Source organism: Sphaerodactylus townsendi, linkage group LG06 (assembly GCF_021028975.2).
Source record: "Sphaerodactylus townsendi isolate TG3544 linkage group LG06, MPM_Stown_v2.3, whole genome shotgun sequence".
In the NCBI taxonomy this organism is placed as follows: Eukaryota; Metazoa; Chordata; class Lepidosauria; order Squamata; family Sphaerodactylidae; genus Sphaerodactylus; species Sphaerodactylus townsendi.
Genome location: NC_059430.1, coordinates 65,713,293 through 65,738,737, shown reverse-complemented (window position 1 = coordinate 65,738,737; position 25,445 = coordinate 65,713,293). Strand labels below are relative to the sequence as shown.

The following is a 25,445-nucleotide window of genomic DNA, read 5'->3' as shown; positions in this document are numbered from 1 at the left end:
AGACTTCATGTAAAGGAGAAGGAAAACAAATCCAGTTCATCAGATGAGAGTCTACCACTCATATGGAGGAATGGTGAATCAAACTCAGTTCTCCAGATTAGAGTTCACTGCTCTTAACCACTACAACAAGCAGGCTCTCACGTTAGACCCTATGCCTCCCTTCAGCCAAGATCTATCTAACAACTCTTTTTTTGCTAAGCTTTCCTTCGCAAAAGGAGTTCACTGGATCTCACTTTGCAGAAAGGAGTCTTTGGATCTAATTTACTGTGAACCAAGGTAACAGTTGCATCTCCTTTTATGTGAACCAAGTTAAAAAGCAATCTCATACACAACTCTGCACGTTCACAAAATAGTGGTTTAGGCCAGTCCAGACAAACTACTAACGATGACAGAAATTTAGGGGAAAACAGGCAGTTTTACATACGCAGACACTGTTAAGGGCCTAGTTAAATCTTTTGACTGAACTTAGTTATCTTTCATATTATTAGTCCAATCTCATGCATGCCAGGTGTCAGACTCACTGAAAATCAGTGGAACTCTTCAGTGAGAGTGCATAGGATCACAGTCTCCAGTCTGTGTCCATAATAACTCTTGAGTTAGTTCAGTTGTGTTCCTTCCCAATTAAATACAAATAAGGAAAGAAAGAGCTCTGCATTAGGTTGCAGGGCGTTTGGGGGGGGGAGTGGAGGGGGGAATGACAACCGTCAAAATGTTAAGAAGAGGAAGAGGAAGAAGGAGGAGGAGTAGTAGTTTGGATTTATATCCCCCCTTTCTCTCCTATAGGAGACTCAAAGGGGCTTACAATCTCCTTGCCCTGCACCCCTCACAACAAACACCCTGTGAGGTGGGTGGGGCAACAATTAATGGCAACAATTACACTGTTCCCGGTATTAACAGACAATGAAAAACAATTCAGTCATAACTGCATACGTATTTACATGAAGTAACTTTTTGCATTCAACAAACAGATTTCACATACTGTAAGGTTGGCATGATATTTATGATTGAGCACAGAGCAAACAGGCTATATGCAAGCAAACAGAAATCCTAGATAATTACATTTTATATACAAAAAATAAAGCCATGGTATAACATTGAGGTATAGTAGACTTACTTTTTAAAACGAATCTCAAATAGGTTCTTATTATTTAAACCCTTTTAGTAACAAAGTCAGTAGAAAACCAAGTAGATCAGTAAAATGTTTCTTGTAAAAAATATGAATAAAATATACGTAATTCCTCTGCTACAAGACTTAAAGGAAAATTGCCCCTTTCAGGGCTTGAGGAAATGTAGCAGTCACATTTTGAGGGACAAGACCACATACAAAAATATGTATACAATGAAATGTACAAAAATATACACAGGTATCCAGATAACACTTGGGAATGGGAAAAATATCATAGTGAATACTATCGTACCAGTTCCCACGGTCCACGATGCCATGAAACTTCATCAGGACATGAATGTAAGTTACATTGTGCTGCATTAGGTGGTTTTTCTAGTGTTTCACAGTTTTGATCACTCAACACTTGACCATTGGGAAGCTGGCAGATCACTAATCTTGTTTTCACTCCATCTCCACATGTTTGAGTACACTATAAGAAAAACAGAAACCTTAATTAAGTAATTAATTAATGCTTCCACATTAACATAAAACAATTCAGTATTGCTGATTGTTTACAGGCGGTGCGGAATTGCTAACTACACCTCCTGGGCTCTTCTGTAGGAGTTCCGAGTGGTGAAGGCTCTGCAGTCTATATTTTCCATGCACAAAATATGCTAATAAATATCACATATGGCAGAACCCATATACATGCAAAGAAAAATCTTTTCTGCAGTTATTTAAATCAAACAATTCAATTAATATGCCTCCCACACTGTGCAACTGTTTGTATATGAGGGTTTTGCTGATTCCTGGCAATGCCTTTCCAGGAGTCACAGGGTCTTCTGGGAGAAGAGGGATGTTTGGAAGATCTGCTTCTGCAAATGCCTGCAATCACAATTCACAGGATTCAATCCATTATCTATGTCTCCAGCTTACTTCTCCCCAGTTTCCATAGTTCCATCTTGGACAGGGACCCAAATCACAATTCTTTGAGGCAGGTGGTTTCATTGTCACATCACAGAAGCTGGCACTTCTTCCATCTCCATTCTGGCACACCACAACCCGATGGTGAAACCCACCAGCACAAGTACTTGAGCACTAGTAAAACAATAAATCATATATACATATATATTGCATCAGTTGTATTGAAAATGAAGAATATAAATGCTGCTTTAAAAATAGCCTAGATGGTTCTGAATTGCGCTGTAAAGCCGCTAACTTCAATGGACTTGGAAGGATATGACTCTGCTTAGCACTGAGCTGTGTGGTTCAAAAAGTTGCATTCCTCTGGACAAAAATCATTTCAGGAAGGAGTGTGTGCACTAACTTAAAAGAGTTTTGGCAGTAAGTTCATGGCGCCAGTAAATATCTTATCAGAAAATAAACAAAATCACAAAAGAGGAGGAGATAATTCAAGAAGGTGATAATTCAGAACTTCTACATTTATAGTTTTTTATAGTTTTTCAGAATCATCTTTAATAACAGCTAACAGTCCCACTGGTGCAGAGTGGTAAGCTGTAGTATCACAGTCAATGCTCTGCTCACAACCTAAGCTTGCTCCCAACCGGTCGATTTCAGGTACCCGACTCAAGGTTGACTTAGCCTTCCATCTTTCTGAGGCTGGTAAAACAAGTACTCAACTTGCAAGAGTAAAGTGTAGATGACTGGGGAAGACAGTGGCAAATCACCCTGTTAACATACTCTGATTAGTAAATGTTATGATGTGACATCCTCCCATGAGTCAACAATGCCCCGATGCTTGCACAGGGGACTAGCTTCATCTAACAGTCTCAAAAACAGGGCCATGTTCTTGGCTAATTAATTACATTATAAACATTATTCAAAATAACAATAGTTCACTTACTGCTCCCCAAGGTCCTGTTCTCCATTGGTTTCCTCCAGGAGAAGGATGGTTTCCTGCATTGTCTTGAGAATGCTGGACTTTGAGTACTGAAGGATAGTCCTGATCTACCAAATAGCCTGGGTATTCATGGTGGCAGGGTGGCATTTTACATTCTTGTTCTTTTGCTGGACGGCCTTCAGGATCACAGTAATTCTCATCAATTTGTTGATGGTGGTTGACACAGACAACTTGTCTTGTTACTATTCCATTACCACATGTAACTGTGCACTGACCAAAAATTAACCCAACATTTATGTGACACAAGATAACATCAAAAGCTAACAACCAATGAAAACTATTTATAATTGAAATTAATAACTATCTATGTTTGGAAGAGTCAGTATCTCCATGCATGCTTCTTCAGAAACTAGGAACGGTAAAATTTCAAGTGTATGTTCAAGCCCAAATAAAATAAAATAAATAAAATAAACAAATAAAATATTTACAGGTGACCAACTTCCAGCTTGCCAAACTCCACATGGATTAAAACAGCTTGCAAGTTCTTCTGGTCTGGGTAAATGTGCACAAAATGATTCTTCTGCTACTCTGCCATAACCATCCCGACAGGTTACATAACGAGCACGATTTCCTCTTCCACAAGTTGCAGAACACTACAAAGAAGAACAGAAGCCAGAATCACGCCTGCAGAAGATGTCCACTGATGGAAGAGGTTTTTATCAGTGGATCAGTTCTCTCCCACCCTCCATCAGACCTCAAAATTTCCACAAAAATGCTGCTTAAAGGGAAAGGGAACCTAGAAACAGCATAAGAGGAGTTAGAACCTGCGGAAGAGAACCTGCAGAAGAGAATCAACCCCCTTTCCATTGAAGACACTTCCACATAATGGATTCAGGCCACTACTTTAACAAAGAACACATACACAGTCATAAAACTTGAATAGAAATGGATCCCTTTTACTAAGGCCCCTTCTGCACATGCAGAATAATGCACTTTCAATCCACTTTCACAATGGTTCGCAAGTGGATTTTGCTATTCCGCACAGTAAAATCCAGCTGCAAAGTGCATTGAAAGTGGATTGAAAGTGAATTATTCTGCATGTGCGGAAGAGGCCTAAGACAACAAGGATAGGAAAGGTACCATTCTACATGAAAATAAGGATGCTTCAAAGTGCTATATAGAACTTGGTATGAATATTCAAAACCCAAAGAATTTGGAACTGGAGTGATTGTGAAGAACAAATCAAAATTCAGGAGCCACAGGTTATATAAGCAACTAAATTTTCAAGAATGAAGGACTGAATAACATTTTTGAAAAGAAGGGAGAAGATTATTTTTTAAAAAAAATCTCTCTGAGGTAAAGAATTTTTTAACAAAGGAGTAGAATTTATGAAATGAGATATGAAAACAGCAAAATATTTATTTTCATATCCACATATACATTTTTCTTATCCACATCTTGCACTATTACTCACTGGAGTCCATGATCCAAATCTCCACTGAGTCACTTTGTCAGTCTGGATGACAGGAAGTGATACTGGCCATAGTTTAATTATTTCTGTGCAAGAAGACATTTCACATTCCTGTTGGGAGAAAAGTACATTCTGGAAACTTTAGGTGGAAGTGGGATTTTAATTTTTCTTTTAATTTTTAAAACAAAGGAGTATGTTTGCTTACCTGGTTGTCTCGTGGACGAATAGCAGAATTACACTCTGTTTCATCATCCAAAATAGTTCCATAAATACCAGAAACGCATTTGACAGCGCGCATTTGGTAACCATGCCCACATGTCACAGAGCACTAGACATGAATAAATCACAATAAAAGAACAAGCTCAGATTACATTCTACTTAACAAGCTTCCCTCTGCTCCTCCAAGTTTTTCTTCATTTCTTTGATACAGCTTTTTTGTAGACAATGTCTTACCTACTGATCCATTTTATCGGGACGTTAGGCTGTGCAAGGACCAAACACCACATATTTGGCCACAATTCAGGCTGCAGTTGATCAAAACCAGCTTGTTTTTCCTGTAGTCACATGGCAGATGTGGGGAATTTGCACTGCAAATCCTGACTTCTAACTTGTGGCTACAGGGAAAGAAGCTTTGATTGTAGAAACTCCAAACTGAATTGTGGGCAAACATGCTATAATGTTTCATCCTTAGTGATAACTGTAAACGTTGAAAAAAATATTAAATAAGAATATATATGTACTCACAACTCCCCATGGTCCTACTTGCCACGCTGCACAGTCATTAAGTTCGCACAATCTCTCTGATTCTGGTACAGAGTTCCGACTGCAGAAAGCATGTTGCAATTGTTCATCATTCACTTGACACCATACTTGTCGATGTTGTGTACCCTTCCCACATGTCACGGAACACTGCAAGGTTACAAATGTATCAAAAATAGCAGAAGTTTACCTCTGGAGTAAACTGTAAAAATTGAGAGACACGTCTGGTGCAAAGGAGGCACACAGCAGCATGATTCACACGCACCATGGAAGCCTCGGTGCCAGTGCTCCTCCAGTGCAGGAGTCTGCACCAGGTGTTCCTGGGAGTGAAGCTGACTTTAGATTGTAAATTAATATAGAGTGATGAGCATGGCAACAAGGCAGACACAGTCCTCTGACCTTCATAAAGGGTTTGCAGGGTGACCAGGGATTTATGTCTTTTTTGTTTTATTTTGTTTGTTTCTTAGGTCACATGAAACCCCTTTGGAGGTAGGGTGACTGCACTGCTTCAGGACTGCCTCTGGTCAACACGAAACTGTTCCCCACCTGTGGATTAGGCTGTAATGAATCATTTTGGAAAGAGTTTTTCAAAGTAATTGCTGAAAAAACCCTATGAAGTATATCTACCCTACACAACAAGGACCATCTAAACCATATAACCCACTCTCTTATCCAATATCCAATAAATGCAAAAGAATGTTTAACCCCCATGACAACCTAGCATTGCCACATTTCCCAGCAGCTGAACAGTATGCCTCCCCACCCCTGGCTGAGCAAGATCCAGAGTAAAAGAAAAACAACACATCCGTAAATGTTACCTCACTCCAATCACTAGCAATCCAGCTGGGACACAAAAACTCGTTGCAGTTCTGAGCAACCATCTTTGGAAATTTATTGCATTCTCTATCTGCAAGGCGATGACCAAAGTTGTTCATACAGAAAGCTTCTCTGGTTCTTGTACCTTGCTCACAACTCCTAGAACACTGGGGGTTGGGGGGGGGAAGGGCATTGAAAAGGCAAAAAAGTACCCTTATAAAAATAAACTAAAAATGCACCTAATATTCATACCAAAAAGTAAAAACAACATATCTGGGAGATCCAGGTTCATATCCCCACTCACGCTATGGAAGCTCACTGGGTGACCTTTGCTCAGTGATACCCTCTCAGTCTCCCACTTCAGAGGGTTATTGTGAGGATAAAATGGAGAAGAGGAGAATAATGTAAACTGCTTTGGGTCCCCATTGGGCAGCAAGGCAGGGTATTAATAAATACATAAAATAATCTACACATTCTGCTGGTTGAGATAAATTTAGCATCTTGTTCTCCAGTTGTGTGAAACAAGTCATAAACTGTTGATCTCAACACCTTTAAAATTTATTATCTCTGAAAGTTTGCAAGGGGTATGTAGAAACAAAACTTTTTGTTGCTTATCAGCAAAAAAACAAAGAGCCCATTACATATTTTAAATTGGGTAAAACCCAATCATAAAAGCACAAGATTCTAAATTTGTACCTCTGACCATCCTGTGTAATGCCAGCTTGTTAGAAGACAGTCTCCATGACAGGATTCTCGAATTGGTGGTTTCTCTTGATCAGCACAGTATTTATCATCCACTGGAACACTCAGTTCCTTTGAAACAGAGTACTTCATACAGTGGATGTCTAAAGACCGATACCCTGGGCCACACCGAGCTGAGCACTCACTTTTGCCACTGTTATGCCACCTATAAGCATAAACTATTATATGAAACTAAATACATCAATTTTTATATTCGTTAAGGTTTTAAGTTGGTTTATTTCTTAAATTGCATTTTAAATGTTTTGGTCTAAGACGTAAATAAATATACTACTAGTATACATACGTAACCTACATTCATTATGAAGGTATTCAAACAGTATGGAAATCAATGAAATAAAAAAATTAAAATGTGTTATTTGTTGCTTTCTAATGATGAAATTCAATAAGCATTTTAGTCCCATTTAATAAAATAAGGTGGTAAATGTAAATGCCCAAGTTACTTTGACATTATAATTTTAAACACAGAATACATAACAATTCACATAAAGTATGTTCTAATTTGTGTATTCAGTTTGATAAATATATCAAACCCAGAATGAATGTTTAAAATCAATCTCATTTTTCAAAGACTGGTGTGTGCTTTACCTTAATTCACAATCTGTATTGCATGGTTCTGTTATGGTTTTGGGCAGTGCTATATGTTCACATCTTTCATCAGATAACTCCAAATGATCAGTCTTCCTTATGCATGTAACCTTTCTTCTTTGAAGACCTTGAACAGAATAATTAGAAAAGTTTTAATGAGACATTTAGAAAAATAGGATATTTTAGGAAACCAGGATACGTTATTTTGATTTTGTTTACAAAATAGGTAACACTTGTGATTATTTTTACAGGATTATGTTAACTGTCCTCCACTGCTTCTTTGTTCTGCAGTTTATGGAAAAGGCTGACACTGTTGAAGTGGAAGAAGGAAAGTCTTGTCATACTGCTGTGGGTCAAATTTTAGAAATGTGTCTGGCCAGCTGATGGAGTCATTAATGGAGTAACCTGACTTTCCCATACTTATGACACATTGGACTTTGAGTATAAACCAGGTGGTAAAAGTGCCAATTCGTTGAGACAGAGCTTTCACCTCTTATGAGCTTTCATCTCTTATTTTTTAAATGTATTTTCTCACATTTTGATTTTTTGAATAATTTGCTCCACTGTCAACGCAACATGTATCAATGAAACATTTTGTTGAAAAGACAGTTCTACATACTTTAGACCAGTCTAGAAACATCATTCGTGATTTAATCAAACAATATCTATCACACCGTGTGCAAAAGTGTACTTTTTCCAACATTGTTCTGCATTACTGCAGTTTTTTTCTGATCCCTAGAAACTTACATCCTAGAGTAATGAGACCCAGGCAGGGTTGGGAGCAGAGGCGGAGCGAGGGGAAACGCCACATAGGGCACGTGCTGTGCCCCTGCCACGGCACTGTCCACCCCACTCCAGAATGCCCCCTCCACTGCCTGGCCACACCTCCGCCTGGGGCGGTCCATCCCGCCCTGCCTCATTGGCGCTACATCTCTAGTTGGGAGGCAGCTAGAAAGAGGAAAACAAGGAGTTGAAGTTGCTCTTCCTTCTTCAGCATACACAGCCAAAGAGGAGGCAGCAATTTCATCCACTTGATCCTCTTCATTCCAGCCCACTGACCTGTACAGTGGTTTCTCTGCACAAATCCTGTGACTCTAGAAATATCTTTCCAAGGGTTGGAAAGACTTGCAAGGAATGTACGGGAAGACTGCAAATCTCTATATGCCTTCTACACAGAGATAGTAGGATACCACCCATTATTTTGCAGATTGATTTTAAGGTTGAAGATGATGAAAATTGTGAACAAAATTCCCTTATATAACTAGGGTCCAAAGATCTATATAGTCCAGTATACTGATCCATACTTATGCCACAGAGTCCAAAATCTCCCCTTTGTAATTGCTCCTAGTAGTGGTTAGAGTGTCAGACTAGGAAGAACCAGGTCTGAAGCCTCACTCTGCCATGAAAGCTTGCTAGGAAACACTGGGCCAGTCACACACTCTCAACCTAGATTACTTTAAAGGGTTGTTCTATGGATAAAATGGAAGAGGGGATAAAATGGATTGTAGCAATGATGTAAGCTGCCTTTGATTCCCATTGGACAGAAAGGTGTGGTATAAATGAGTAAAGTCTTCAACTTGTATAAATCAATAAATTCAAAATCAAGTAAGATTTTCAACTTCTGATTTCCATAAAACTATAGAATCATAGAGTTGGAAGGGACCCCAAGGGCCTTGCAATGCAGGAACACACAATCAAAGCACCCCAGACAGATGGCCATCCAGCCTCTCTTTAAAAATCCACCACATTCCACTGTCGAACAGCCCTTACTGTCAGGAAGTTTTTTCCATTCTGATGTTTAGGTGGAATCTCTTTTCCTTCACCTTGGACCCATTACTCCTGGTCCTAGTCTCTTGGAACAGCAGAAAATAAGCTTGCCCCCTCACCAACATGACAGCCCTTCAAATATCTAAACATGGCTATCATGTCACCTCTTAACCTTCTCTTTACCAAACTAAACATACCCAGTTCCCTAAGTCTGTCCTCATAGGGCATGGATTCCAGACCTTTTACCATTTTGGCTGCCCACCTCTGGACCTGTTCCAGCTTGTCAATATCCTTCTTGAATTGTGGCACCCAGAACTGTACACAATATTCCAGGTGAGGTTTAACCAATGCAGAATAGAGAGGTACAATTACATTCCTCGATCTTGACCCTATACTCCTATTGATACAGCCCTATTGATACAGCCCAATCGCACTGGCTTTCTTGGCTGCCACATCACACTGCTTACTCATGTTCAGTTCAGTAGTGGTCTACAAAGACTCCCAGATCCTTTTCACATATAGTGTTGTCAAGCCAGATGTCACCTATCCTATATCTGTCGTTTCATTTTTTCTGCCTAAGTGTAGTATCTTACATTTATCTCTGTTGAAATTTATGTTGTTTGTTTTGGCCCAGCTCTCTAATCTGTCCAGGTCATTTTGAATTCTGAGTCTATCCTTTGGAGTATTAACTACCCCTCCTATTTTGGTGCCATCGGCAAATTTGATTAGCATGCCCTCTATTCCATCATCCAAGTCGTTGATAAAAATACTGAATAGCACTGGGCCCAAGACCCTGTGGGACCTCACTAGTCACTTCTCTCCAGGATGAAACTGAGCCATTAATGAGAACCCTTTGAGTTCAGTCAGTCAACAAATCCATCTAATAGTAGCACTGTCTAGTCCACATTTCACTAGCTTACTTGCAAGAATATTATGAGGCACCTTGTCAAAAGCTTTACTAAAATCAAGGTATGCTACGTCCAAAGCATTCCCTTTGTCTATGGCTATATTCGAACCACAACAGTCTGAGAAACAGTGAGATAATGACTACTGAAAAATCTTAACTGTCATCTCATTCAGAAATTCACAATACCTTGGCACATTTTGCTGCAGACTTGCCATGGCCCATATGCATTCCATGTAAACAGATCATTCCCATCTTCTACAGGAATACTGAACGAATAGCGCACATCAGGGCTGTACAAATTCCCAACACACAAGACCTAAAAATGATGATAAAACAAAATGATTTTTTCCATTATATTCTTTGACTTTTGGTGTATTAATAAAATCAAAAGTTTACCATTCATTAAAGAATTAAAGATTTACCTGCAAGAGAATGTCCTCTTCAAGCCATCCAGTGGTGTTTATTCGCTCTATGGTATTGTTTGAACCACTGTACTCAAAATCAACTCCAAACATAGTGATTTCCTTCTTTGACAGGCTTACCACAAAATTTCCATTCAGAAAAAAAATCCCTTGAGTGTTGGATAATGCTGCAGTAATATTAATTGGAATAATATCAGTGCATATTTTGTTAGCACTTCAGCTCAAATTCTTCATAATACATAATTAGAAATTTTCATACAGACCTCTCAAAAATAAAAAAGATGCTAGCAATTAAGACTTTCATCATTAGGTGTATATTCTTCATTATCCTTGTGTATATTCTTAAACTTCTAAATACTGACACAATAAAAATAGCTGTATCATAAAAACAAACTTGCTGAGAAAGAGGCAGAGACTTACGTACATGGTAATGATAGTGTCAAAAAAGGTATGTATGTCTGCAGGACCATTTTGAGTAGCACAGGAAATTAAATCAAATATCAATTTACCTGGAGAGAAAATAATCTGCAGCCACTGGAACAAACTAAAACAGCAGCCACAGAGTCAGCTGAACAAATGTCAGTGAAGAATGGCAAGGATCAGCTTTAATGCTTTGTCTTGCCAGTGATATTACAGAATGCAGCTAAGATGTATTTAAAAATAATTGTTGGATAGAACCCCATACAAAAGCTCCAACAACTGAAGTGATTTCCATCTGAAAAGCAGGTCTTCACCACTCCTCTCCTCCCGCCCCCCACCCCACTGCAGCTCAAAATGCCCCTCAAAATGCTCTAAGCCAGGGACAGGAGACTGACCCACAGAATAGCACGAGGGGGGAAACTGGGGAACTGACATGGCAGGGAAGAACTGGCAACACTGCCAAATGTCTGCTTACCAAGATAGTTATCATCTTCTGGGTTCCCTGAATAGCTGTGCTGATATATTTCAAGGTTTGTTGCTCCTATGGGGATTTTTATTACAATGTTGTAGCCTAGAATACAATTACATATAACATCAATCCTATTGTAGACTAAGAATATTCAGTTTGCTGGACTTGAGAAGTTAATTCTGCTGATTCTGTTCCTATACTTTACAACAATCAAAGGGCTACTGATAGCCAGCTTCACTAGAGGACAAAGAAAACCATTTGTTTATTGTGTTTATCATATACCAAAAATTATTTATTTACGTACTTCAATCACCCACCTTTCTCACTGACAATTAAGAAAGATTAAAGAATCATTAAATGATGCACAAAAAGCCAGTATAATTCATATAATCAACAATGCAATAGGAAAGCTAGAAAGAAAAAAGCCTGCCTGAATTTTCACAGGTTACAATCATAACTTTATTTATAAAAATGAATACTTCTATATTACGCAGTCAAGTTGAAAACAAAATAATGATACAAGTGACAGTGCATATAAGATAACTGCTAAACACACTTGTGAGTAAGTATAGGATTCACAATGGATTGCATGCTTTTAATAAAGTTGGGACAGCCTCATGTGCGATGCCCCGTCTTTTGAATCATTTGCCACTGGGATAGTTGTCACACTTGTGGCTTTTACTGACTACCCCAGTCCTAAGTTTCCATAGCCAGACTGTGCAAGTAATAGATTATGTTCATTTTTGGACCAGGAGGGAAAATCAAGGCAGTTACTTGTCTTCAGCAAGCCAACTGTCTCACTCTTTCTTAATCCTTCCTGTATGCTAAACAGTAGGGCTGTCAGCAATTAACCATAGCAAAAGTATAGCAAAAGGAGTCAGACAGAGCTAGGACTGTGCTTTAAAAGTTTGTGTTAAGCACACAGAGGGAGAGAGATGAGGGCAATGAGGAAACAAAAATTCATAACTTAAAAGTACAGTTTGTATACTTAATTCTAAACCAACATGGTTTTACAGTCTTCCTTGTAGAAGGGCAAGTAATTCAAAAGTTTAGGAGTCTTCCACACTTTCTTTGCAGGTTGTCAAATCATTCAGTCTTATTTTAGGTGCTCAATAGGAAGGAAAGGGGTCATCTTTGACAATCAGAATGTGGGGAGCGGTCACCAAACATTCCCCCTAAAAAGTCAGCACCAGTGAGCTTCCTAAATATTATGCAGAATTTTCAAAACACATTTCAGGTGCATGCAAGGTTAAAAGTATGCAAACACTAAGGCTCCTTAAGCACATGCAGAATATGCACTTTCAAACTGTTTTCAGTGCTCTTTGAAGCTGTGCAGAATTGCAAACAGTTGTGAAAGAGGTTTAAAAACACATTATTCTGCATGTGCGGAAGGGGCCTAAGAGTAGGAGAAGAAGAGTTTGGATTTATATCCCCCCCTTTCTCTCCTGTAGGAGACTCAAAGGGGCTTACAATCTCCTTGCCCTTCCCCCCTCACAACAAACATCCTGTGAGATGGGTGGGGCTGAGAGAGTACCGAAAAGCTGTGACTAACCCAAGGTCACCCAGCTGACATGTGTGGGAGTGCACAGGCTAACCTGGATTCCCCAGATAAGCCTCCACAGCTCAAGCAGCAGAGCGGGGAATCAAACCCAGTTCTTCCAGATTAGAATGCACCTGCTCTTAACCACTATGCCACTGCTGCTCCTGCAGAGTAGACTGCAAGTATCCCCCAGGTGGTGTATCAGAATGGATGGGCCAAACTGTATGGCTTGATCTCCTCCTCCTCCTCCTCCTCCTGAGCTCAAACAATACATGCAATGTTCCCTTGGGTTAATCCAACTCAGATTACTGTGAAACAAACTGTAATACAGTTGTTATTATACACACACACACACACAACACAACACAAACACACGAGCTTACCATAATGAGCACTGTTGAAAGTACCTGAAAGGGTCCTACATGATGAATTATCACCACCACAGATTCCACACTTATCTCTTTTGGCCTTAGAATTTAAAACATGATCACAGCCAGCTTGCTAAAAGAAAATGTTAATATTTGTTTATATCAATATACATTTTCTTCTTGCTTCTTTTTCACTGTCCAATTCCTCAAATCATAAAATCCATTTCATCTTTTTTAAAAAGGCTCACATACTGCTCTTCCTAAACCTCATGCAAGTATTCCTTCTTCCCTTCTTAATTTGGAAATAACTATGGCTAGTGTTAGACATGTATTACACTTTACAAAAAATAACAGGGAGAAATCCAGGTGGATAAAATCACAACCATTAATATCAACCAGGACAACATAGGTATTAACATCTTCAAACAAATTCGTGAAAGACTGAGAGATCATGAACATCATTTCCTTTTTCCATGAAAGGCATCCACATGTTCTCCTTGCTTTCTTGAAATACAGCCAAACTATAGATCCAGAGTCAAATATTTTTCTACTCTTTCATCTATTAAACAAAGTTGAGCTGTTATGCTAGCACATTTTAATAGTTATTAGAATACAGTCCTAGCTGAACTTAATCAATAGTTATACTTTCTAAATCTTTGTATTGTTTTACATAAACTCACCAAAATGAACTTACCCTGCATAAACCCTGAACACATATATCATAAGTATCTTTTCCGCAGGGAGTACCATCCACAACTCTGTCTTTCAGCTGATAGTAAGATGTTGTGCCAGAAACACGACAAAAAAGCTTACAGCGATCCTTCACAGAAACTGTTGAAGGAAGGGGAATCAAATGTATTTTTTGTGAAACTTTATGCCAATTAATGTGTAATTAAGAAAGTAAAATTTCCTAATTACTTACTGCCACTATATTTTGGAAGCCAGCGAACAGCAGATGTTAATCCATTAATGTTGAAATGTTTACCATCAAATTCAGAACACTGCTGCTCTCGAAACTCTTGTTTCCCTTTTGGGCATGAATTGATACTACATGATCGAAATTTCATCCTGCGACCAACACAGTATATTCCTCCATGCTTTGGCCTAATTAAAATTTCATTTTAAAATATTAAGAATGTTTATTTAGACATGTTTATGAAAAACAAAGCTTTCCAAGGTAATAACCCAGGATTCAGTTCCCCTGAAAAATGAAATTTCCTTGATTGAAAGGAATCTTACACTGGCCCAAGAAACCTTCCCTTGGATAATCTGTTCCTTTGATATAAAACACCTTGAAAGCCAGCAGAAGATTCCTTATATCTAATGGAACAGGGCCTTAGGATCTGACTCAGTGACTTGTTGAAGACAAAGTCCATCAATGTAGTAAGAAATATATCATACTGCATAGTCCTTCAAACTGGTACAAGGTGAATGGAGAATCATCTCAATATATATTCTAGGCTTTTTAAAGCATAAAATTCCACCACTCCAAGGCCATTTTTACAATCTGCATTATTCTAATTGATAAGCCTTATCCAGAAAAGCTAAGGAGTACAGAAACACATAATTTATGGCAATAAACACAATGATGACAACATGTTTCATTTTTTCCTAAGGCATACAAATCTGCAGTTTCAAATTTTAAGCAACTCTTTATATTCTAAGTATGGCCATATGTCTGGTGGCTCAAAAGCAATATCTGTATTTTATTTGAAAGATCAGCATCCAAAATATGCCCACATTTTTAAACATTCAGAAACAAACACCCATGCCCAAATGGATCAGAACAAGCAGAAGTATAAAACACTATTTCAAATCATGAGGGACAGTTTATTTGCTTTCTGCTTGACAGGAAACTGAAACTAAACAGCAGTTTGCTATTCACTAGGGACAACTAGCAGTCCTTTACAGGAAAACAACTACCTTTCAATCCATAGATATATGCGAATTGATTGGTTTGGGGTCTGAAGTTTGCTGCTGAAAACTGCTATTTATTATGTTTTCAAACACTGTAAATAAAAAAACTGCACAGATTTTGAAATAAAAAACAAACACATACTCAGGATGATTACACAATCTGGTTGAACTTTTGATGCCACCTCCACATGTTCTGGTACATGAACTGTATGGTCCCCAAGATCCCCATTGTCCATCTACAGCAGCTCTTTCCATTCCTTTGCTTACACAAATCCCATGCTGACAATGCTGTTCAAGTGATAAATGTAACAAAATTAAAATTAAAAAGTCATTTCTGTCAGCACAAAATATGATTACCAAAAGAGGGAGTAGGACATGAAAAATCAAATCAAAATTAAATCAGATTGCAGGATTATTGTGTCATTGCAAACAGTACTGATTTTCCATGCAAAAGAATAATTTAAAGGGGTGGAAATCCCAACACTTACTAGCTCCAAGTTTGTTACAAGGGAAACACACATACTTATGCATCACAAAGGTACAGAGAATAATGCAAAGTTTGATGCTTCTACAAACTCTCTTGGGGGGCATCTAAAAACCTGGCAGTAAAGTTTAAAGACATAAGCCTTTTTATTATATCTATCAAGACAGATACCAATTTTTTGTATGATAAAAAACAAACTGTCATGGATATGGCCAGAAATACACAAGAACAATTGCTGGACTTGACCAAAAAAGATCAAACAGGATATTGTGGCACACATAATCCGGACAAACTTGGCCTCTCAGAAAAGCATGCCATTGTGGGAACGGAGTAGAATGTCTACAAATTGTATTTGATCAAGGCATGTGGATTTTGTATGAACCAAAGATTTCTAAGAATCAAAATGGGGTTTCTGTATAGAGACTAGCAGGACTGCATGTGTTTTTCTATATATGTTAAATGAACACAGAAATGATAATGAGAGATTCATATGTACTTGTATTTTACTATAATTCTATTGTATTAGAATCAAATGGTACAATTGTTAGAATCAATGTTTGTATAATCTGTTAAAAGTAAAATCATTTCAAACTGGGAAAAGGGAAGTTTTATGATCTTAAAGAATGTAGATAAAAACCTGCATACCCTGGAGAGGTATTTCTGTATCTAAGAACAAACTTAGGAATTTTGGAAACTAGTAATCTGATTGAAAACAAGAAAAGACAGACTTCAGTTTATGGTTCTTTCTGCATATGGGCAGAGGGATGTGAGCAAACAGCATGCAGCGTTTGTGTAACAGAAGGAATCAGATACATAGCAGAAAGAAGCAAACTATCCAATGGGATTTTAAGGTTCATGCTTATAGCACGTGAAAGGGGTATGGATTATGTACGTGGGTATGGGGATGAACTGTGACGTATGTATTCTTTGTATCTATAAAGACTAAGGTCTTTCGTATGGTGGGCATGTCTCTCTTTCGAGAGCACCCAGAAGGGGGGTGTCTCTTTGAGAGCACCCAGAGGGGTTCACCTTCTGTAACTTTCTATATTCTGTTCAGTAAAAACTGTCCTGTCTGTTTCTGATGTCAGATGCTTTTTTGGGGAATTTGTTTCTAACCTATCTTTTCTCAAAACAGCTGCACAGGCCGGACATGAGTTCTGGCCTCACACCATGAAAGGAGTCTAGAGATCCAAAATAGAATAGCCTTGAAGGGAAGTAAGAAAAAGAGTTGCAGCAATTAAATGGCCTTGTATAGATTAACAGAACCCAACCCATTATCAATAGCTATCATTTGTTGAAATTCAAGGGCAGAGGTATCTGAGAATTGCAAAAAACAAAACAAAAAGTGCATCAGCTCCAGCTGAGTGGCTGGTTATAACCTAAAGAAAAAATTCACCCACAGTGCTACATTTAGTTTCCTATTCGTGGCTATATGCACCATTGGACAGTGCTTTATCCTGACAAGGCTTATAGGCGTTTTCCCCATGGGCCAAATATCCTGGGATAGATCGGGTTGTTTTTATCTCGGTTTCTTTCTTCGTACGGCTCCCCATTTCCATGAAGGTATCGAGTTAAGACTGGGAAGAAATATTCCAGTTTCGTTCGCACAAGCCCGCCTTTTTTTTAACAACGTTGATACAGAACGCAAGTTCAAACAGTCATGGTGTGCTGCATTCTGATTGGGTCTTCCCCTCCAAAGGCTTGTGATTGACTGATCCACAGCAACCAGAGGAAAACCAAGCAGGACACACACACCCTTTTCTCTAGCTTTGCAAAGGATCCAAAGCTTGGCGTGTCCATACACACCCTTTTCTCTTTGCAAAAGGAGCTGATGCTCATGTCCACCATCCCTTTTCTCTTTGCAAAAGAAGTTGATGCTCATGTCCACCATCCCTTTTCTCTTTGCAAACGGAGCTGATGCTCGTGTCTACCTCCCCCCCCCCACTTTCGCCTTTCTCTTTGCAAAAGGAGCCGATGCAAGATGTTACCTCACTCTGGTGAGGGGGATGAAAGCTGGGAGGGCTGGCCATGAGAGCTTTAATAACAGAGATGAGACTGGAAGAAAATTGCATGCCCTGATTAACTCCATCTAGCTACATAATCTTTCAGTCAGTGCCAGGGAAGAGGAGGTAAGTTTTTTTAAAAAAAGCGGCATGCTTCCATGCAGACACACGGCCGTGGGCCGCAGAAGCTCCCAGGCTGCCCACACACAAGTGTGCGAACATCCCCAGGGCTGCACCAGTGTCATGTACATCAGTGCCCCACTGCTCCCCGGACCTGTGCAAAAGGGGCCTCAGACTCTGCCAAGGCAAGTGGGGGAAGAAGGAAGGAGATAGGAGGGTTTTTTAAAATGGCAGTGGGACAAAGCAGCCCAAATAATGTAAAAAAATATTCAGTGTTATTTGGGATTTGCTTTTCATTTTCTTAAAGTAAATCTCTGCCATTTTTTCAAGACCCCTCCACCCCCAAAGAATACTGATAAGATATTTTTCGGGTTTGGCTTGGCTGATAATAGTGGAACTGCAGCATTCTGCACTGACTAGGCTTGGTTTCTCGAGGCCCAGCATTCAGATCTGTGCCACACCTCCACCAAGGTGCCATCCTGCAAGTCAGCAATTTCCCTACATGTGAATTTTTTGAAGTGGTCCCCACCTAGTGGAATGACCTGCCTGAAGTTTGACCTGCCTAGTGGAAGAATGACCTGCCTAGTGGAATGACCTGATATTTTGGGCCCATTACCATCTATGGGCCCACTCTTTTTCTCCCCTTCTGGGAGAGTCTAACAGGAATTGTTGCGGGCACTGTTGTTAGACGTTTATTAATTGCTGCATTTTAACTTAAATTATTTACAGTCCATTATGTAATTGTTATTTTATGTTGTTCACCGCCCAGAGCACTTCGGGGGTTGGGCAGTCTATAAGACTGATAAATAAATAAATAAGTCAGGAAGGCTGTCATACTCCTTGCATTTTGCAAACTACATAAACAGGAGGACGTTTTTGTAAAAGAAACAGGGCTACATCACAAAGACTTCCCCAGAAACAACTCACTGTGTTTCTACTGATGTAATACCATGAGTTGATTAACATGTTTAATATTTATGCTTTGTTAAGACAACAGCTCTTTGAAATTTCTATAATTCCTAGTCCTATCACACTGCTTATTAGATGTATTATCCTATTGATTGCTTTGATTTACACAGCTATTCCATTGTATAATCCACTTTTGGGTGTAAATAAAATCAACAAATGCACAAAAATTCTAGTATCTTAATATATTATTTTTCTGTAGCCTGAAAAACTGGGACCCTACCAAGCCAAAGTACAATGAGCTGCAGTCTCTGCCAGAGAAGCAATGTATGGCATGGCAACCAGGAAGCTGATAGTATTTCATACTCCCTACTGGATACAGAAAGTAGAGAAGAAAATCAGTAAAACTATAGGGTAGGAGTTATCCCTCATATTTTGCAATCTGTTTCTCACTTCAGATTAATTTACCGTATATCCTCGTGTATAAGTCGACCCGCATATAAGTCGAGGCACTTAATTTTACCACAAAAAACTGGGAAAACTTATTGACTCACGTATAAGTCGAGGGTGGGAAATGCAGCAGCTGCTGGTAAATTTCAAAAATAAAAATAGATACCAATAAAATTACATCAATTGAGGCATCAGTAGGTTAAATGTTTTTGAATATTTATTTCAAAGAAAAACAGTAAACTGCCTCTGTAAGTGGAAAAGAGGGTCAACAAGAACAATATGGTCTCAACAGTAACTTTAAAAGTACAAAAACCTTAGATCAGCAACCAAGCTAAAACACAGGAGTTAAAATCCTTCAAAACTGGATTCCTCATCATCATCTGTATGTCCAAATGTAACCCAACTTAGATTTTAAGAGGGATATTATCAGAAATGGAAAATCTACTACTAGCTTCCATTGTAAACAATGAGGGATGGGGCACCATTTTGGGGATTAATAACTTTGAATCCCCTGACCCAAACTTCACCAAACCTGGCTGGTATCATAAAGAGACTCTCCTGATGAGACCAGCCAGGCTTGGTGAAGTTTGGTTCAGAGGGTCCAAAGTTATGGACCCTCAGTAGCCTCATCTACTAATAGCTCCATTGAAACAATGAGGAATGGGGGCACTTTGGGGGTCCATAACTTAGATCTGACTAACTTATTTTCAAACCTGGCTGGTATCATAAAGAGACTCTCCTGATGAGACCAGCCAGGCTTGGTGAAGTTTGGTTCAGAGGGTCCAAAGTTATGGACCCTCAAAAGGGTAGCCTCATCTACTAATAGCTCCCATTGAAAACAATGAGGAATGGGGCACCTCCTTTGGGGGTCCATAACTTTGTATCCCCTGACCCAAACTTCACCAAACCTGGCTGGTATCATAAAGAGACTCTCCTGATGAGACCAGCCAGGCTTGGTGAAGTTTGGTTCAGAGGGTCCAAAGTTATGGACCCTCAAAAGGGTAGCCTCATCTACTAATAGCTCCCATTAAAAACAATGGGGACACCTCCTTTGGGGGTCCATAACTTTGGACCGCCTGAACCAAACATTACCAAACTTGGCTGGTACCATCAGGAGTGTCTTCTGAGGGTACCCTGAAATTTTGGTGTTGCTAGCATAAAAACTGCGCCCTCTGATGGCCGGCAAAGTAAAAACACAAAAAAAAATTTAATGACCCGCATATAAGTCGAGGGGAGCTTTTTCAGCATTAAAAATGTGCTGAAAAATTCGACTTATACATGAGTATACACGGTACCAATTTCGAGCAACAGAATACTCTTCACTCTTCACTATGTAAGCAACCATAGATAATGGCATACTTATTCTTTAATACAATGGTTCTGCACAGCGCTTAATGCAAATATAAACTATACAATTTTTATGTCCAGAATTTGGTAGAAAAAATGAAAAACTAACATTTTATAGTTTTTCTCTATTTAAAAAGGTAGTAATGTTAATAGCGAGTTTTTATAGAACACTGCAGTATTTGAGGATACACTGCGCATCCAGTGCAATAAAGCAGCTGGGAATTACATGTTCTTGAAATGAGTATTGTGGACATTTGAAATTATGCACAGAAGTGCTGCACCTATATGACAGTAATGTGGATACAACTGGCATAAGTCCACATTCACATATGGGATATAATAGCTCATCCAATAAATATATATCAACTTTTATTGTTGCACATTCCTACAGAAGAAACAAGATGAGGACACAGTAGAAAAATAATACACCAGGCTTATCCCAGACTTTTTTTGCGTAGTACCCCACAAAACATATTTTACTTTATTATTTATGCAGAAAGAAATCTCAGCAATATTGGTAACCTTCAGGAACCTACACAAACGGAGAAAAAGAGAAATATACTGTCTGGCAACTATTCTCATTGTTAACCAAGAGTACATAAGTACTGCCATTCGCTGTGTGATTTGTTTAATAGTTGAACACATGTATTTCACTGTAAAATACTTTATGAAGTTTTAACTACTTCAAAAAGGCACTCCCTACAACAAATTTCATTTATATATCAACCACCAGTTGTTCAGCTGCAAATAAAAAGGGGAACTGGATCAAATAGGGACCATAGACATGATCAATTTGCTCTACTTGCTAGAAATAGATATGAAGCAGGAAAAAAACCACAGTAGGGTAAAGAATAAGTCTGAAAATACTGCTTGTTAAATCCAGTCACCATGGCAGCCTTTATTGCTGCCAAGAAGATATGAACAATCAGCTGGGGACCAGCTACTGAACTCTTTTTTTCTTCTTCTTCTTTTTTTTTTTTACAGAGCAAAGCAACATCACTTGCTTTGCTGTGCAGCATTCCTTGATTTTTTACTGGGAAAAAGCTACCCAGCTAGGTTTCTTATACATTCAAACAGCACAAGAGTTTAATGCTTACCTTCTTCAGTGTCAGGATAAGCAACAATATGTGTTTCAGATTTCTAAAAGCCTAGTTCTACCACGTTGCTAATTAGATGTCTTGTCCTTTTTGGTTTGGTTTTATTTTATTTTGAACATTGAATGGTATAGCTTTATTGGCAACAGACTTAAACATAACCACACTATTTTCCCTTCTTTCTCCTTCTAAATACACCCTAATTATAAAAGTTTTTTTAATTTTTAATTTTATGCTTGACTAGTAAAAGGCAAGAGGCCAAGGACTTCATATTATTCAGATGCTTATCTTGCAGAAAAAAGGAAAAATTTTGATCATTGCTCATAAACTTATCTAACAATGGGATTATTCATCTCTCTCTATCTTCACTAAATAAAGGGCATTCAAAGACTCAGAGCACCATCCAAAAGGGGGATCTGATCATGGGAACACCGCACGGCTGTAATGACAAATCTGCCCTGCCCAGGGCACTTGCCCTAGCAGAGGGGCAATTCCCCTGTGAGCAGCTGCTGCAGCCCTTCTCAGTCGGGACACAGCATCAGCATCCCAAGATTCCTGAAGCCACTGCTGGCTTAGCAAGGGCAGGCCAGGAGCATGCCAGGGGGTAGCTGACGTCACCCAACTCCTCCTGACCTTTCCTGGCATTACCCCAGCAGGCTGCACTTCAGATTTAAGCCACCAAAAAGGCTATTGAGGCCCATAGAGGGGAGGCTTTTTCACTTTGTGAGTCTCCCCACACCACTGGGAAACCTCTATGGGAGCAATGGGGCCATGTCATATCTACCCCACGGCCTGCTGCCTCTGGTTTGGATGGGCCTACCCATGGAACAAGTGCCTTATCCTTATGCTGAGTTCATTAAAGTTAGTACTGCCAACTCTGACTGCCAGCTGCTCTCCAGGGTCTCAGGGAGACATATCACTACCACCAAGTCATGGTCCCCTTCTCAGATGCATGTATGCAGACCCCTACCTCAATATAGCTTCACTCGAAATTCACCACAAGTTCACCACATACAGTATTGTACTCATTTATAAATATTATGAATTGAGACAATTTAGAAGAGAATGAGCCTTGTGGGGAAAAAAGTAGTCTCATGGTATGGTAATGTTCATTTTCCACTTCTTTACAGTTCATAATTATGGCAAATATAAGGTAGACATGAAACTGAAGACTTACCATTCCATGACCACATTCAGTTCCATCAGCGAGTGGCATATGCTGGGTGCGGCAGCCTTTGTGAATACTTTCTGCACTTGTACACCATAAACGTTTGCACTGTTTCTACAAAACAAAAAGGATTTCTTTGCTACATTTGTAAGCCTGATTTATCACCAATATACAGTGTAATTTGTTCTACTAAAGCATTCTGTGAAAAATGCAGGTCCAATCGTGAACAGATTGTCAGGGGGATGCTATCTAGGTGATTGAGGTATTTTCCCAAGTCAATGTAACTGCTTAAAATAACTAACTGATGCTGCTAGAAATAGATATGTAACCAGCCTGCTATATATATCCACAATCATCTGTGCATTCTTTCCTTGGTCTCTGCTTTATGGCTTCACGTGCTTTGTAGACAACTAGGCTTCCCTCAGTAACTCTGTCCCATGAGAACTGTATGGTGGCTTTCTCTTGCTATCTGGGGTCCTCATACCTTCGAGACCGCCTTACCCCATATGTCCCAAATTTGCTGGTGGTCCCTGACCCCTCAATGATGCGGTTGGCCTCTACCCAGGCCAGGGCTTTTTCGGCCCTGGTCCCAGCCTGGTGGAACGCTCTTCCTCCATCTGTTAGGGCCCTGTGGGACCTTGGTGAGTTCCGCAGGGCCTGTAAACCGAGCTGTTCCACCAGGCCTTTGGGGAGGCTAGCCACGAACCTGCCACCTCCTGTTGATGCCCATATACCATCTGTGTTACCATCTTCAACTACTTGCCGGTCCCCTCCCACTGAGAGTGAGAGAGTAGGGGAGTTGGGGTCCAGACGCCTCCCATAACAAAGGGTTTATGTGGGTTATGATGTTACTGCTGCTGTTTCAATAGGATTTTAACTTATATTTATTGTATGGTTGGAGTTGTTGTTTATTATCCTTGTTACTATTTTATTGTTCACTGCCCAGAGCCCTTTGGGGATTGGGCAGTATACCAAACAACAACAACAACAACAATAATAATTGCCGCCAATCTTGGGGCGCCTCAGCTCCAAAGGCTGATTTTTCACAACTGACTGGGAAAAGGAGGGGGGGTTCAATGGGGAATACAGGGGACTGTGAATGCCAGCTTCATGAGAACTGGCTTTGACAAGTATGGTGCTTTGATGCCTCGTCAATAAACACTACTGATCAATACTTCAGAGTCCGTTTATTGGCTTAAGGTTGCCAGACCTAACATCAGTGGCATAGCTGACCCATTCGGAGGCCGGGGCAGACTCCAAATTTTCCAGGGGGCCTCCACGCCCCACGCCACCCCCATGCTCCCCGCGTGCTTCACTTGCCTAGAAGCCAGCCAATGGGCACAGTCCTCCCTCATCCCGGGCTTTGCCTCGGTGCGATAAGCGCAAGTCAAGCTGGCCGAGGCTCAGCCGCACCCTACTTCCCAAAAGTGTCTGGGCCTTGGCCAGTGCAACATGCACGCACCACCCCTGCCCCCATCGGTCGGCCTCCAGAGCATGCCCAAAGGTGGAGGGTGGCCGACAGGCGCAGTCCTTATCCAGAGCTGGGCCAAGGCGCGATGTGCGCACATCACGCTGGTCAAGGCCCAGCCATGCCCCTCCTCCTTCCTGGAAGTGGATGGTCTATGGCACCACCCAGAGCCCCTTGGGAATTGGGAGGTCTATCAAATGTAATAAATAATAATAATAAGTCAATATAACTCATTTTGCAAGAGAAATTCTAGTAAAGTTTAATAGTAATCATACAGAGGGGGCTTTAAACCAATTTTGGATTATTAGCATTTTCATCAAGAATATCAATTGTTGGTAATTGTTTTTACATAATATTCTATATATAATGTGTCCTCTCTTAGTCTATAAAACTAGTTGCAACCACCATTAGATTCTGTTTTCTATATAACTCTGTGTGTATAGTGTTGTGTCCTCTCTTTTGTCTTTAGAACTAATTGTAAGTATTAGATTCCATTTTCCTTTTTCTGTTCTGTTAATTTCTATCTATAAAAGATTAAAGATTTTAAAAAATAAGCATCTTACCATATAAGGACATACTTGTGACCCAGGACCAAACATAAGCTCACACTGCTTGTTCACATCATACAATGAACCAGGTAACTGTGACTGAAGGTCATAGATTCTTCCAGCTGGTTTATCTAGAAGACATTCCCCGTAACCAGAACTGTAAAAGATTTAAACAACAATTTTTGCAGTTCTTATGAAGTACGTCACTTTTGAGTAAAATTCACCTCAGAATGAGTCATGTTATGTACTTACAAATGAACTATGCCAAAGAGACTGTTATTTTTTTTTGCCTGAGGTTTCTTTCAGTTTCCTCCCATCTACTTCTGCACAGCTAGAAAAGTAATAATTGCTACATTTACTGTACACCAATAGTTTCTTCTCTGCCCTCCAAATTAAGATTAAACAATAGATTAGAATCCTGGTCTGGGACAGTGAACAAACTATAATTTGTGACTTGGACTGAACTACAAACTATGGTTTTGCTGCAGCAGTGTTTAATTTTCTGGCTGCAAGCTAGGAAAAAGAACAAGGATGCAAACACTAGGACACATGGCATGGGGCTATGTCTCTTAAACTCTTACTATGCACATTTACAGCCTTACACTTCACTGGTGGGGAAAACACCCAAAGTGCACTCTGTTCTTAGAGAAGTTGGTTCCAGACTTCTCTGTTCTTAGAGAAGTAATCA

The 25,445-nt window shown here is 39.6% G+C and overlaps 1 protein-coding gene across 1 annotated transcript in view; it reads right to left on the bottom strand.

Moving 5' to 3' along the window:
• Window positions 1-25,445, bottom strand: part of ADAMTS20 (ADAM metallopeptidase with thrombospondin type 1 motif 20) — a 77,308-nt gene that overhangs the window by 30,670 nt on the left and 21,193 nt on the right. Inside the window, exons 10-28 of the mRNA XM_048501159.1 lie at window positions 24,773-24,914; window positions 22,751-22,855; window positions 15,312-15,457; window positions 14,175-14,356; window positions 13,947-14,083; window positions 13,268-13,385; window positions 11,351-11,446; window positions 10,456-10,622; window positions 10,220-10,349; window positions 7,360-7,486; window positions 6,709-6,919; window positions 6,015-6,179; window positions 5,182-5,346; window positions 4,643-4,765; window positions 4,441-4,548; window positions 3,455-3,619; window positions 2,970-3,236; window positions 2,042-2,203; window positions 1,419-1,595 (exon numbers count right to left, since the gene is read on the bottom strand). Of these exons, the coding sequence (XP_048357116.1) occupies window positions 1,419-1,595; window positions 2,042-2,203; window positions 2,970-3,236; window positions 3,455-3,619; window positions 4,441-4,548; window positions 4,643-4,765; window positions 5,182-5,346; window positions 6,015-6,179; window positions 6,709-6,919; window positions 7,360-7,486; window positions 10,220-10,349; window positions 10,456-10,622; window positions 11,351-11,446; window positions 13,268-13,385; window positions 13,947-14,083; window positions 14,175-14,356; window positions 15,312-15,457; window positions 22,751-22,855; window positions 24,773-24,914 (2,893 nt within the window). The remainder of the gene's footprint in view (window positions 1-1,418; window positions 1,596-2,041; window positions 2,204-2,969; window positions 3,237-3,454; window positions 3,620-4,440; window positions 4,549-4,642; window positions 4,766-5,181; window positions 5,347-6,014; window positions 6,180-6,708; window positions 6,920-7,359; window positions 7,487-10,219; window positions 10,350-10,455; window positions 10,623-11,350; window positions 11,447-13,267; window positions 13,386-13,946; window positions 14,084-14,174; window positions 14,357-15,311; window positions 15,458-22,750; window positions 22,856-24,772; window positions 24,915-25,445) is intronic.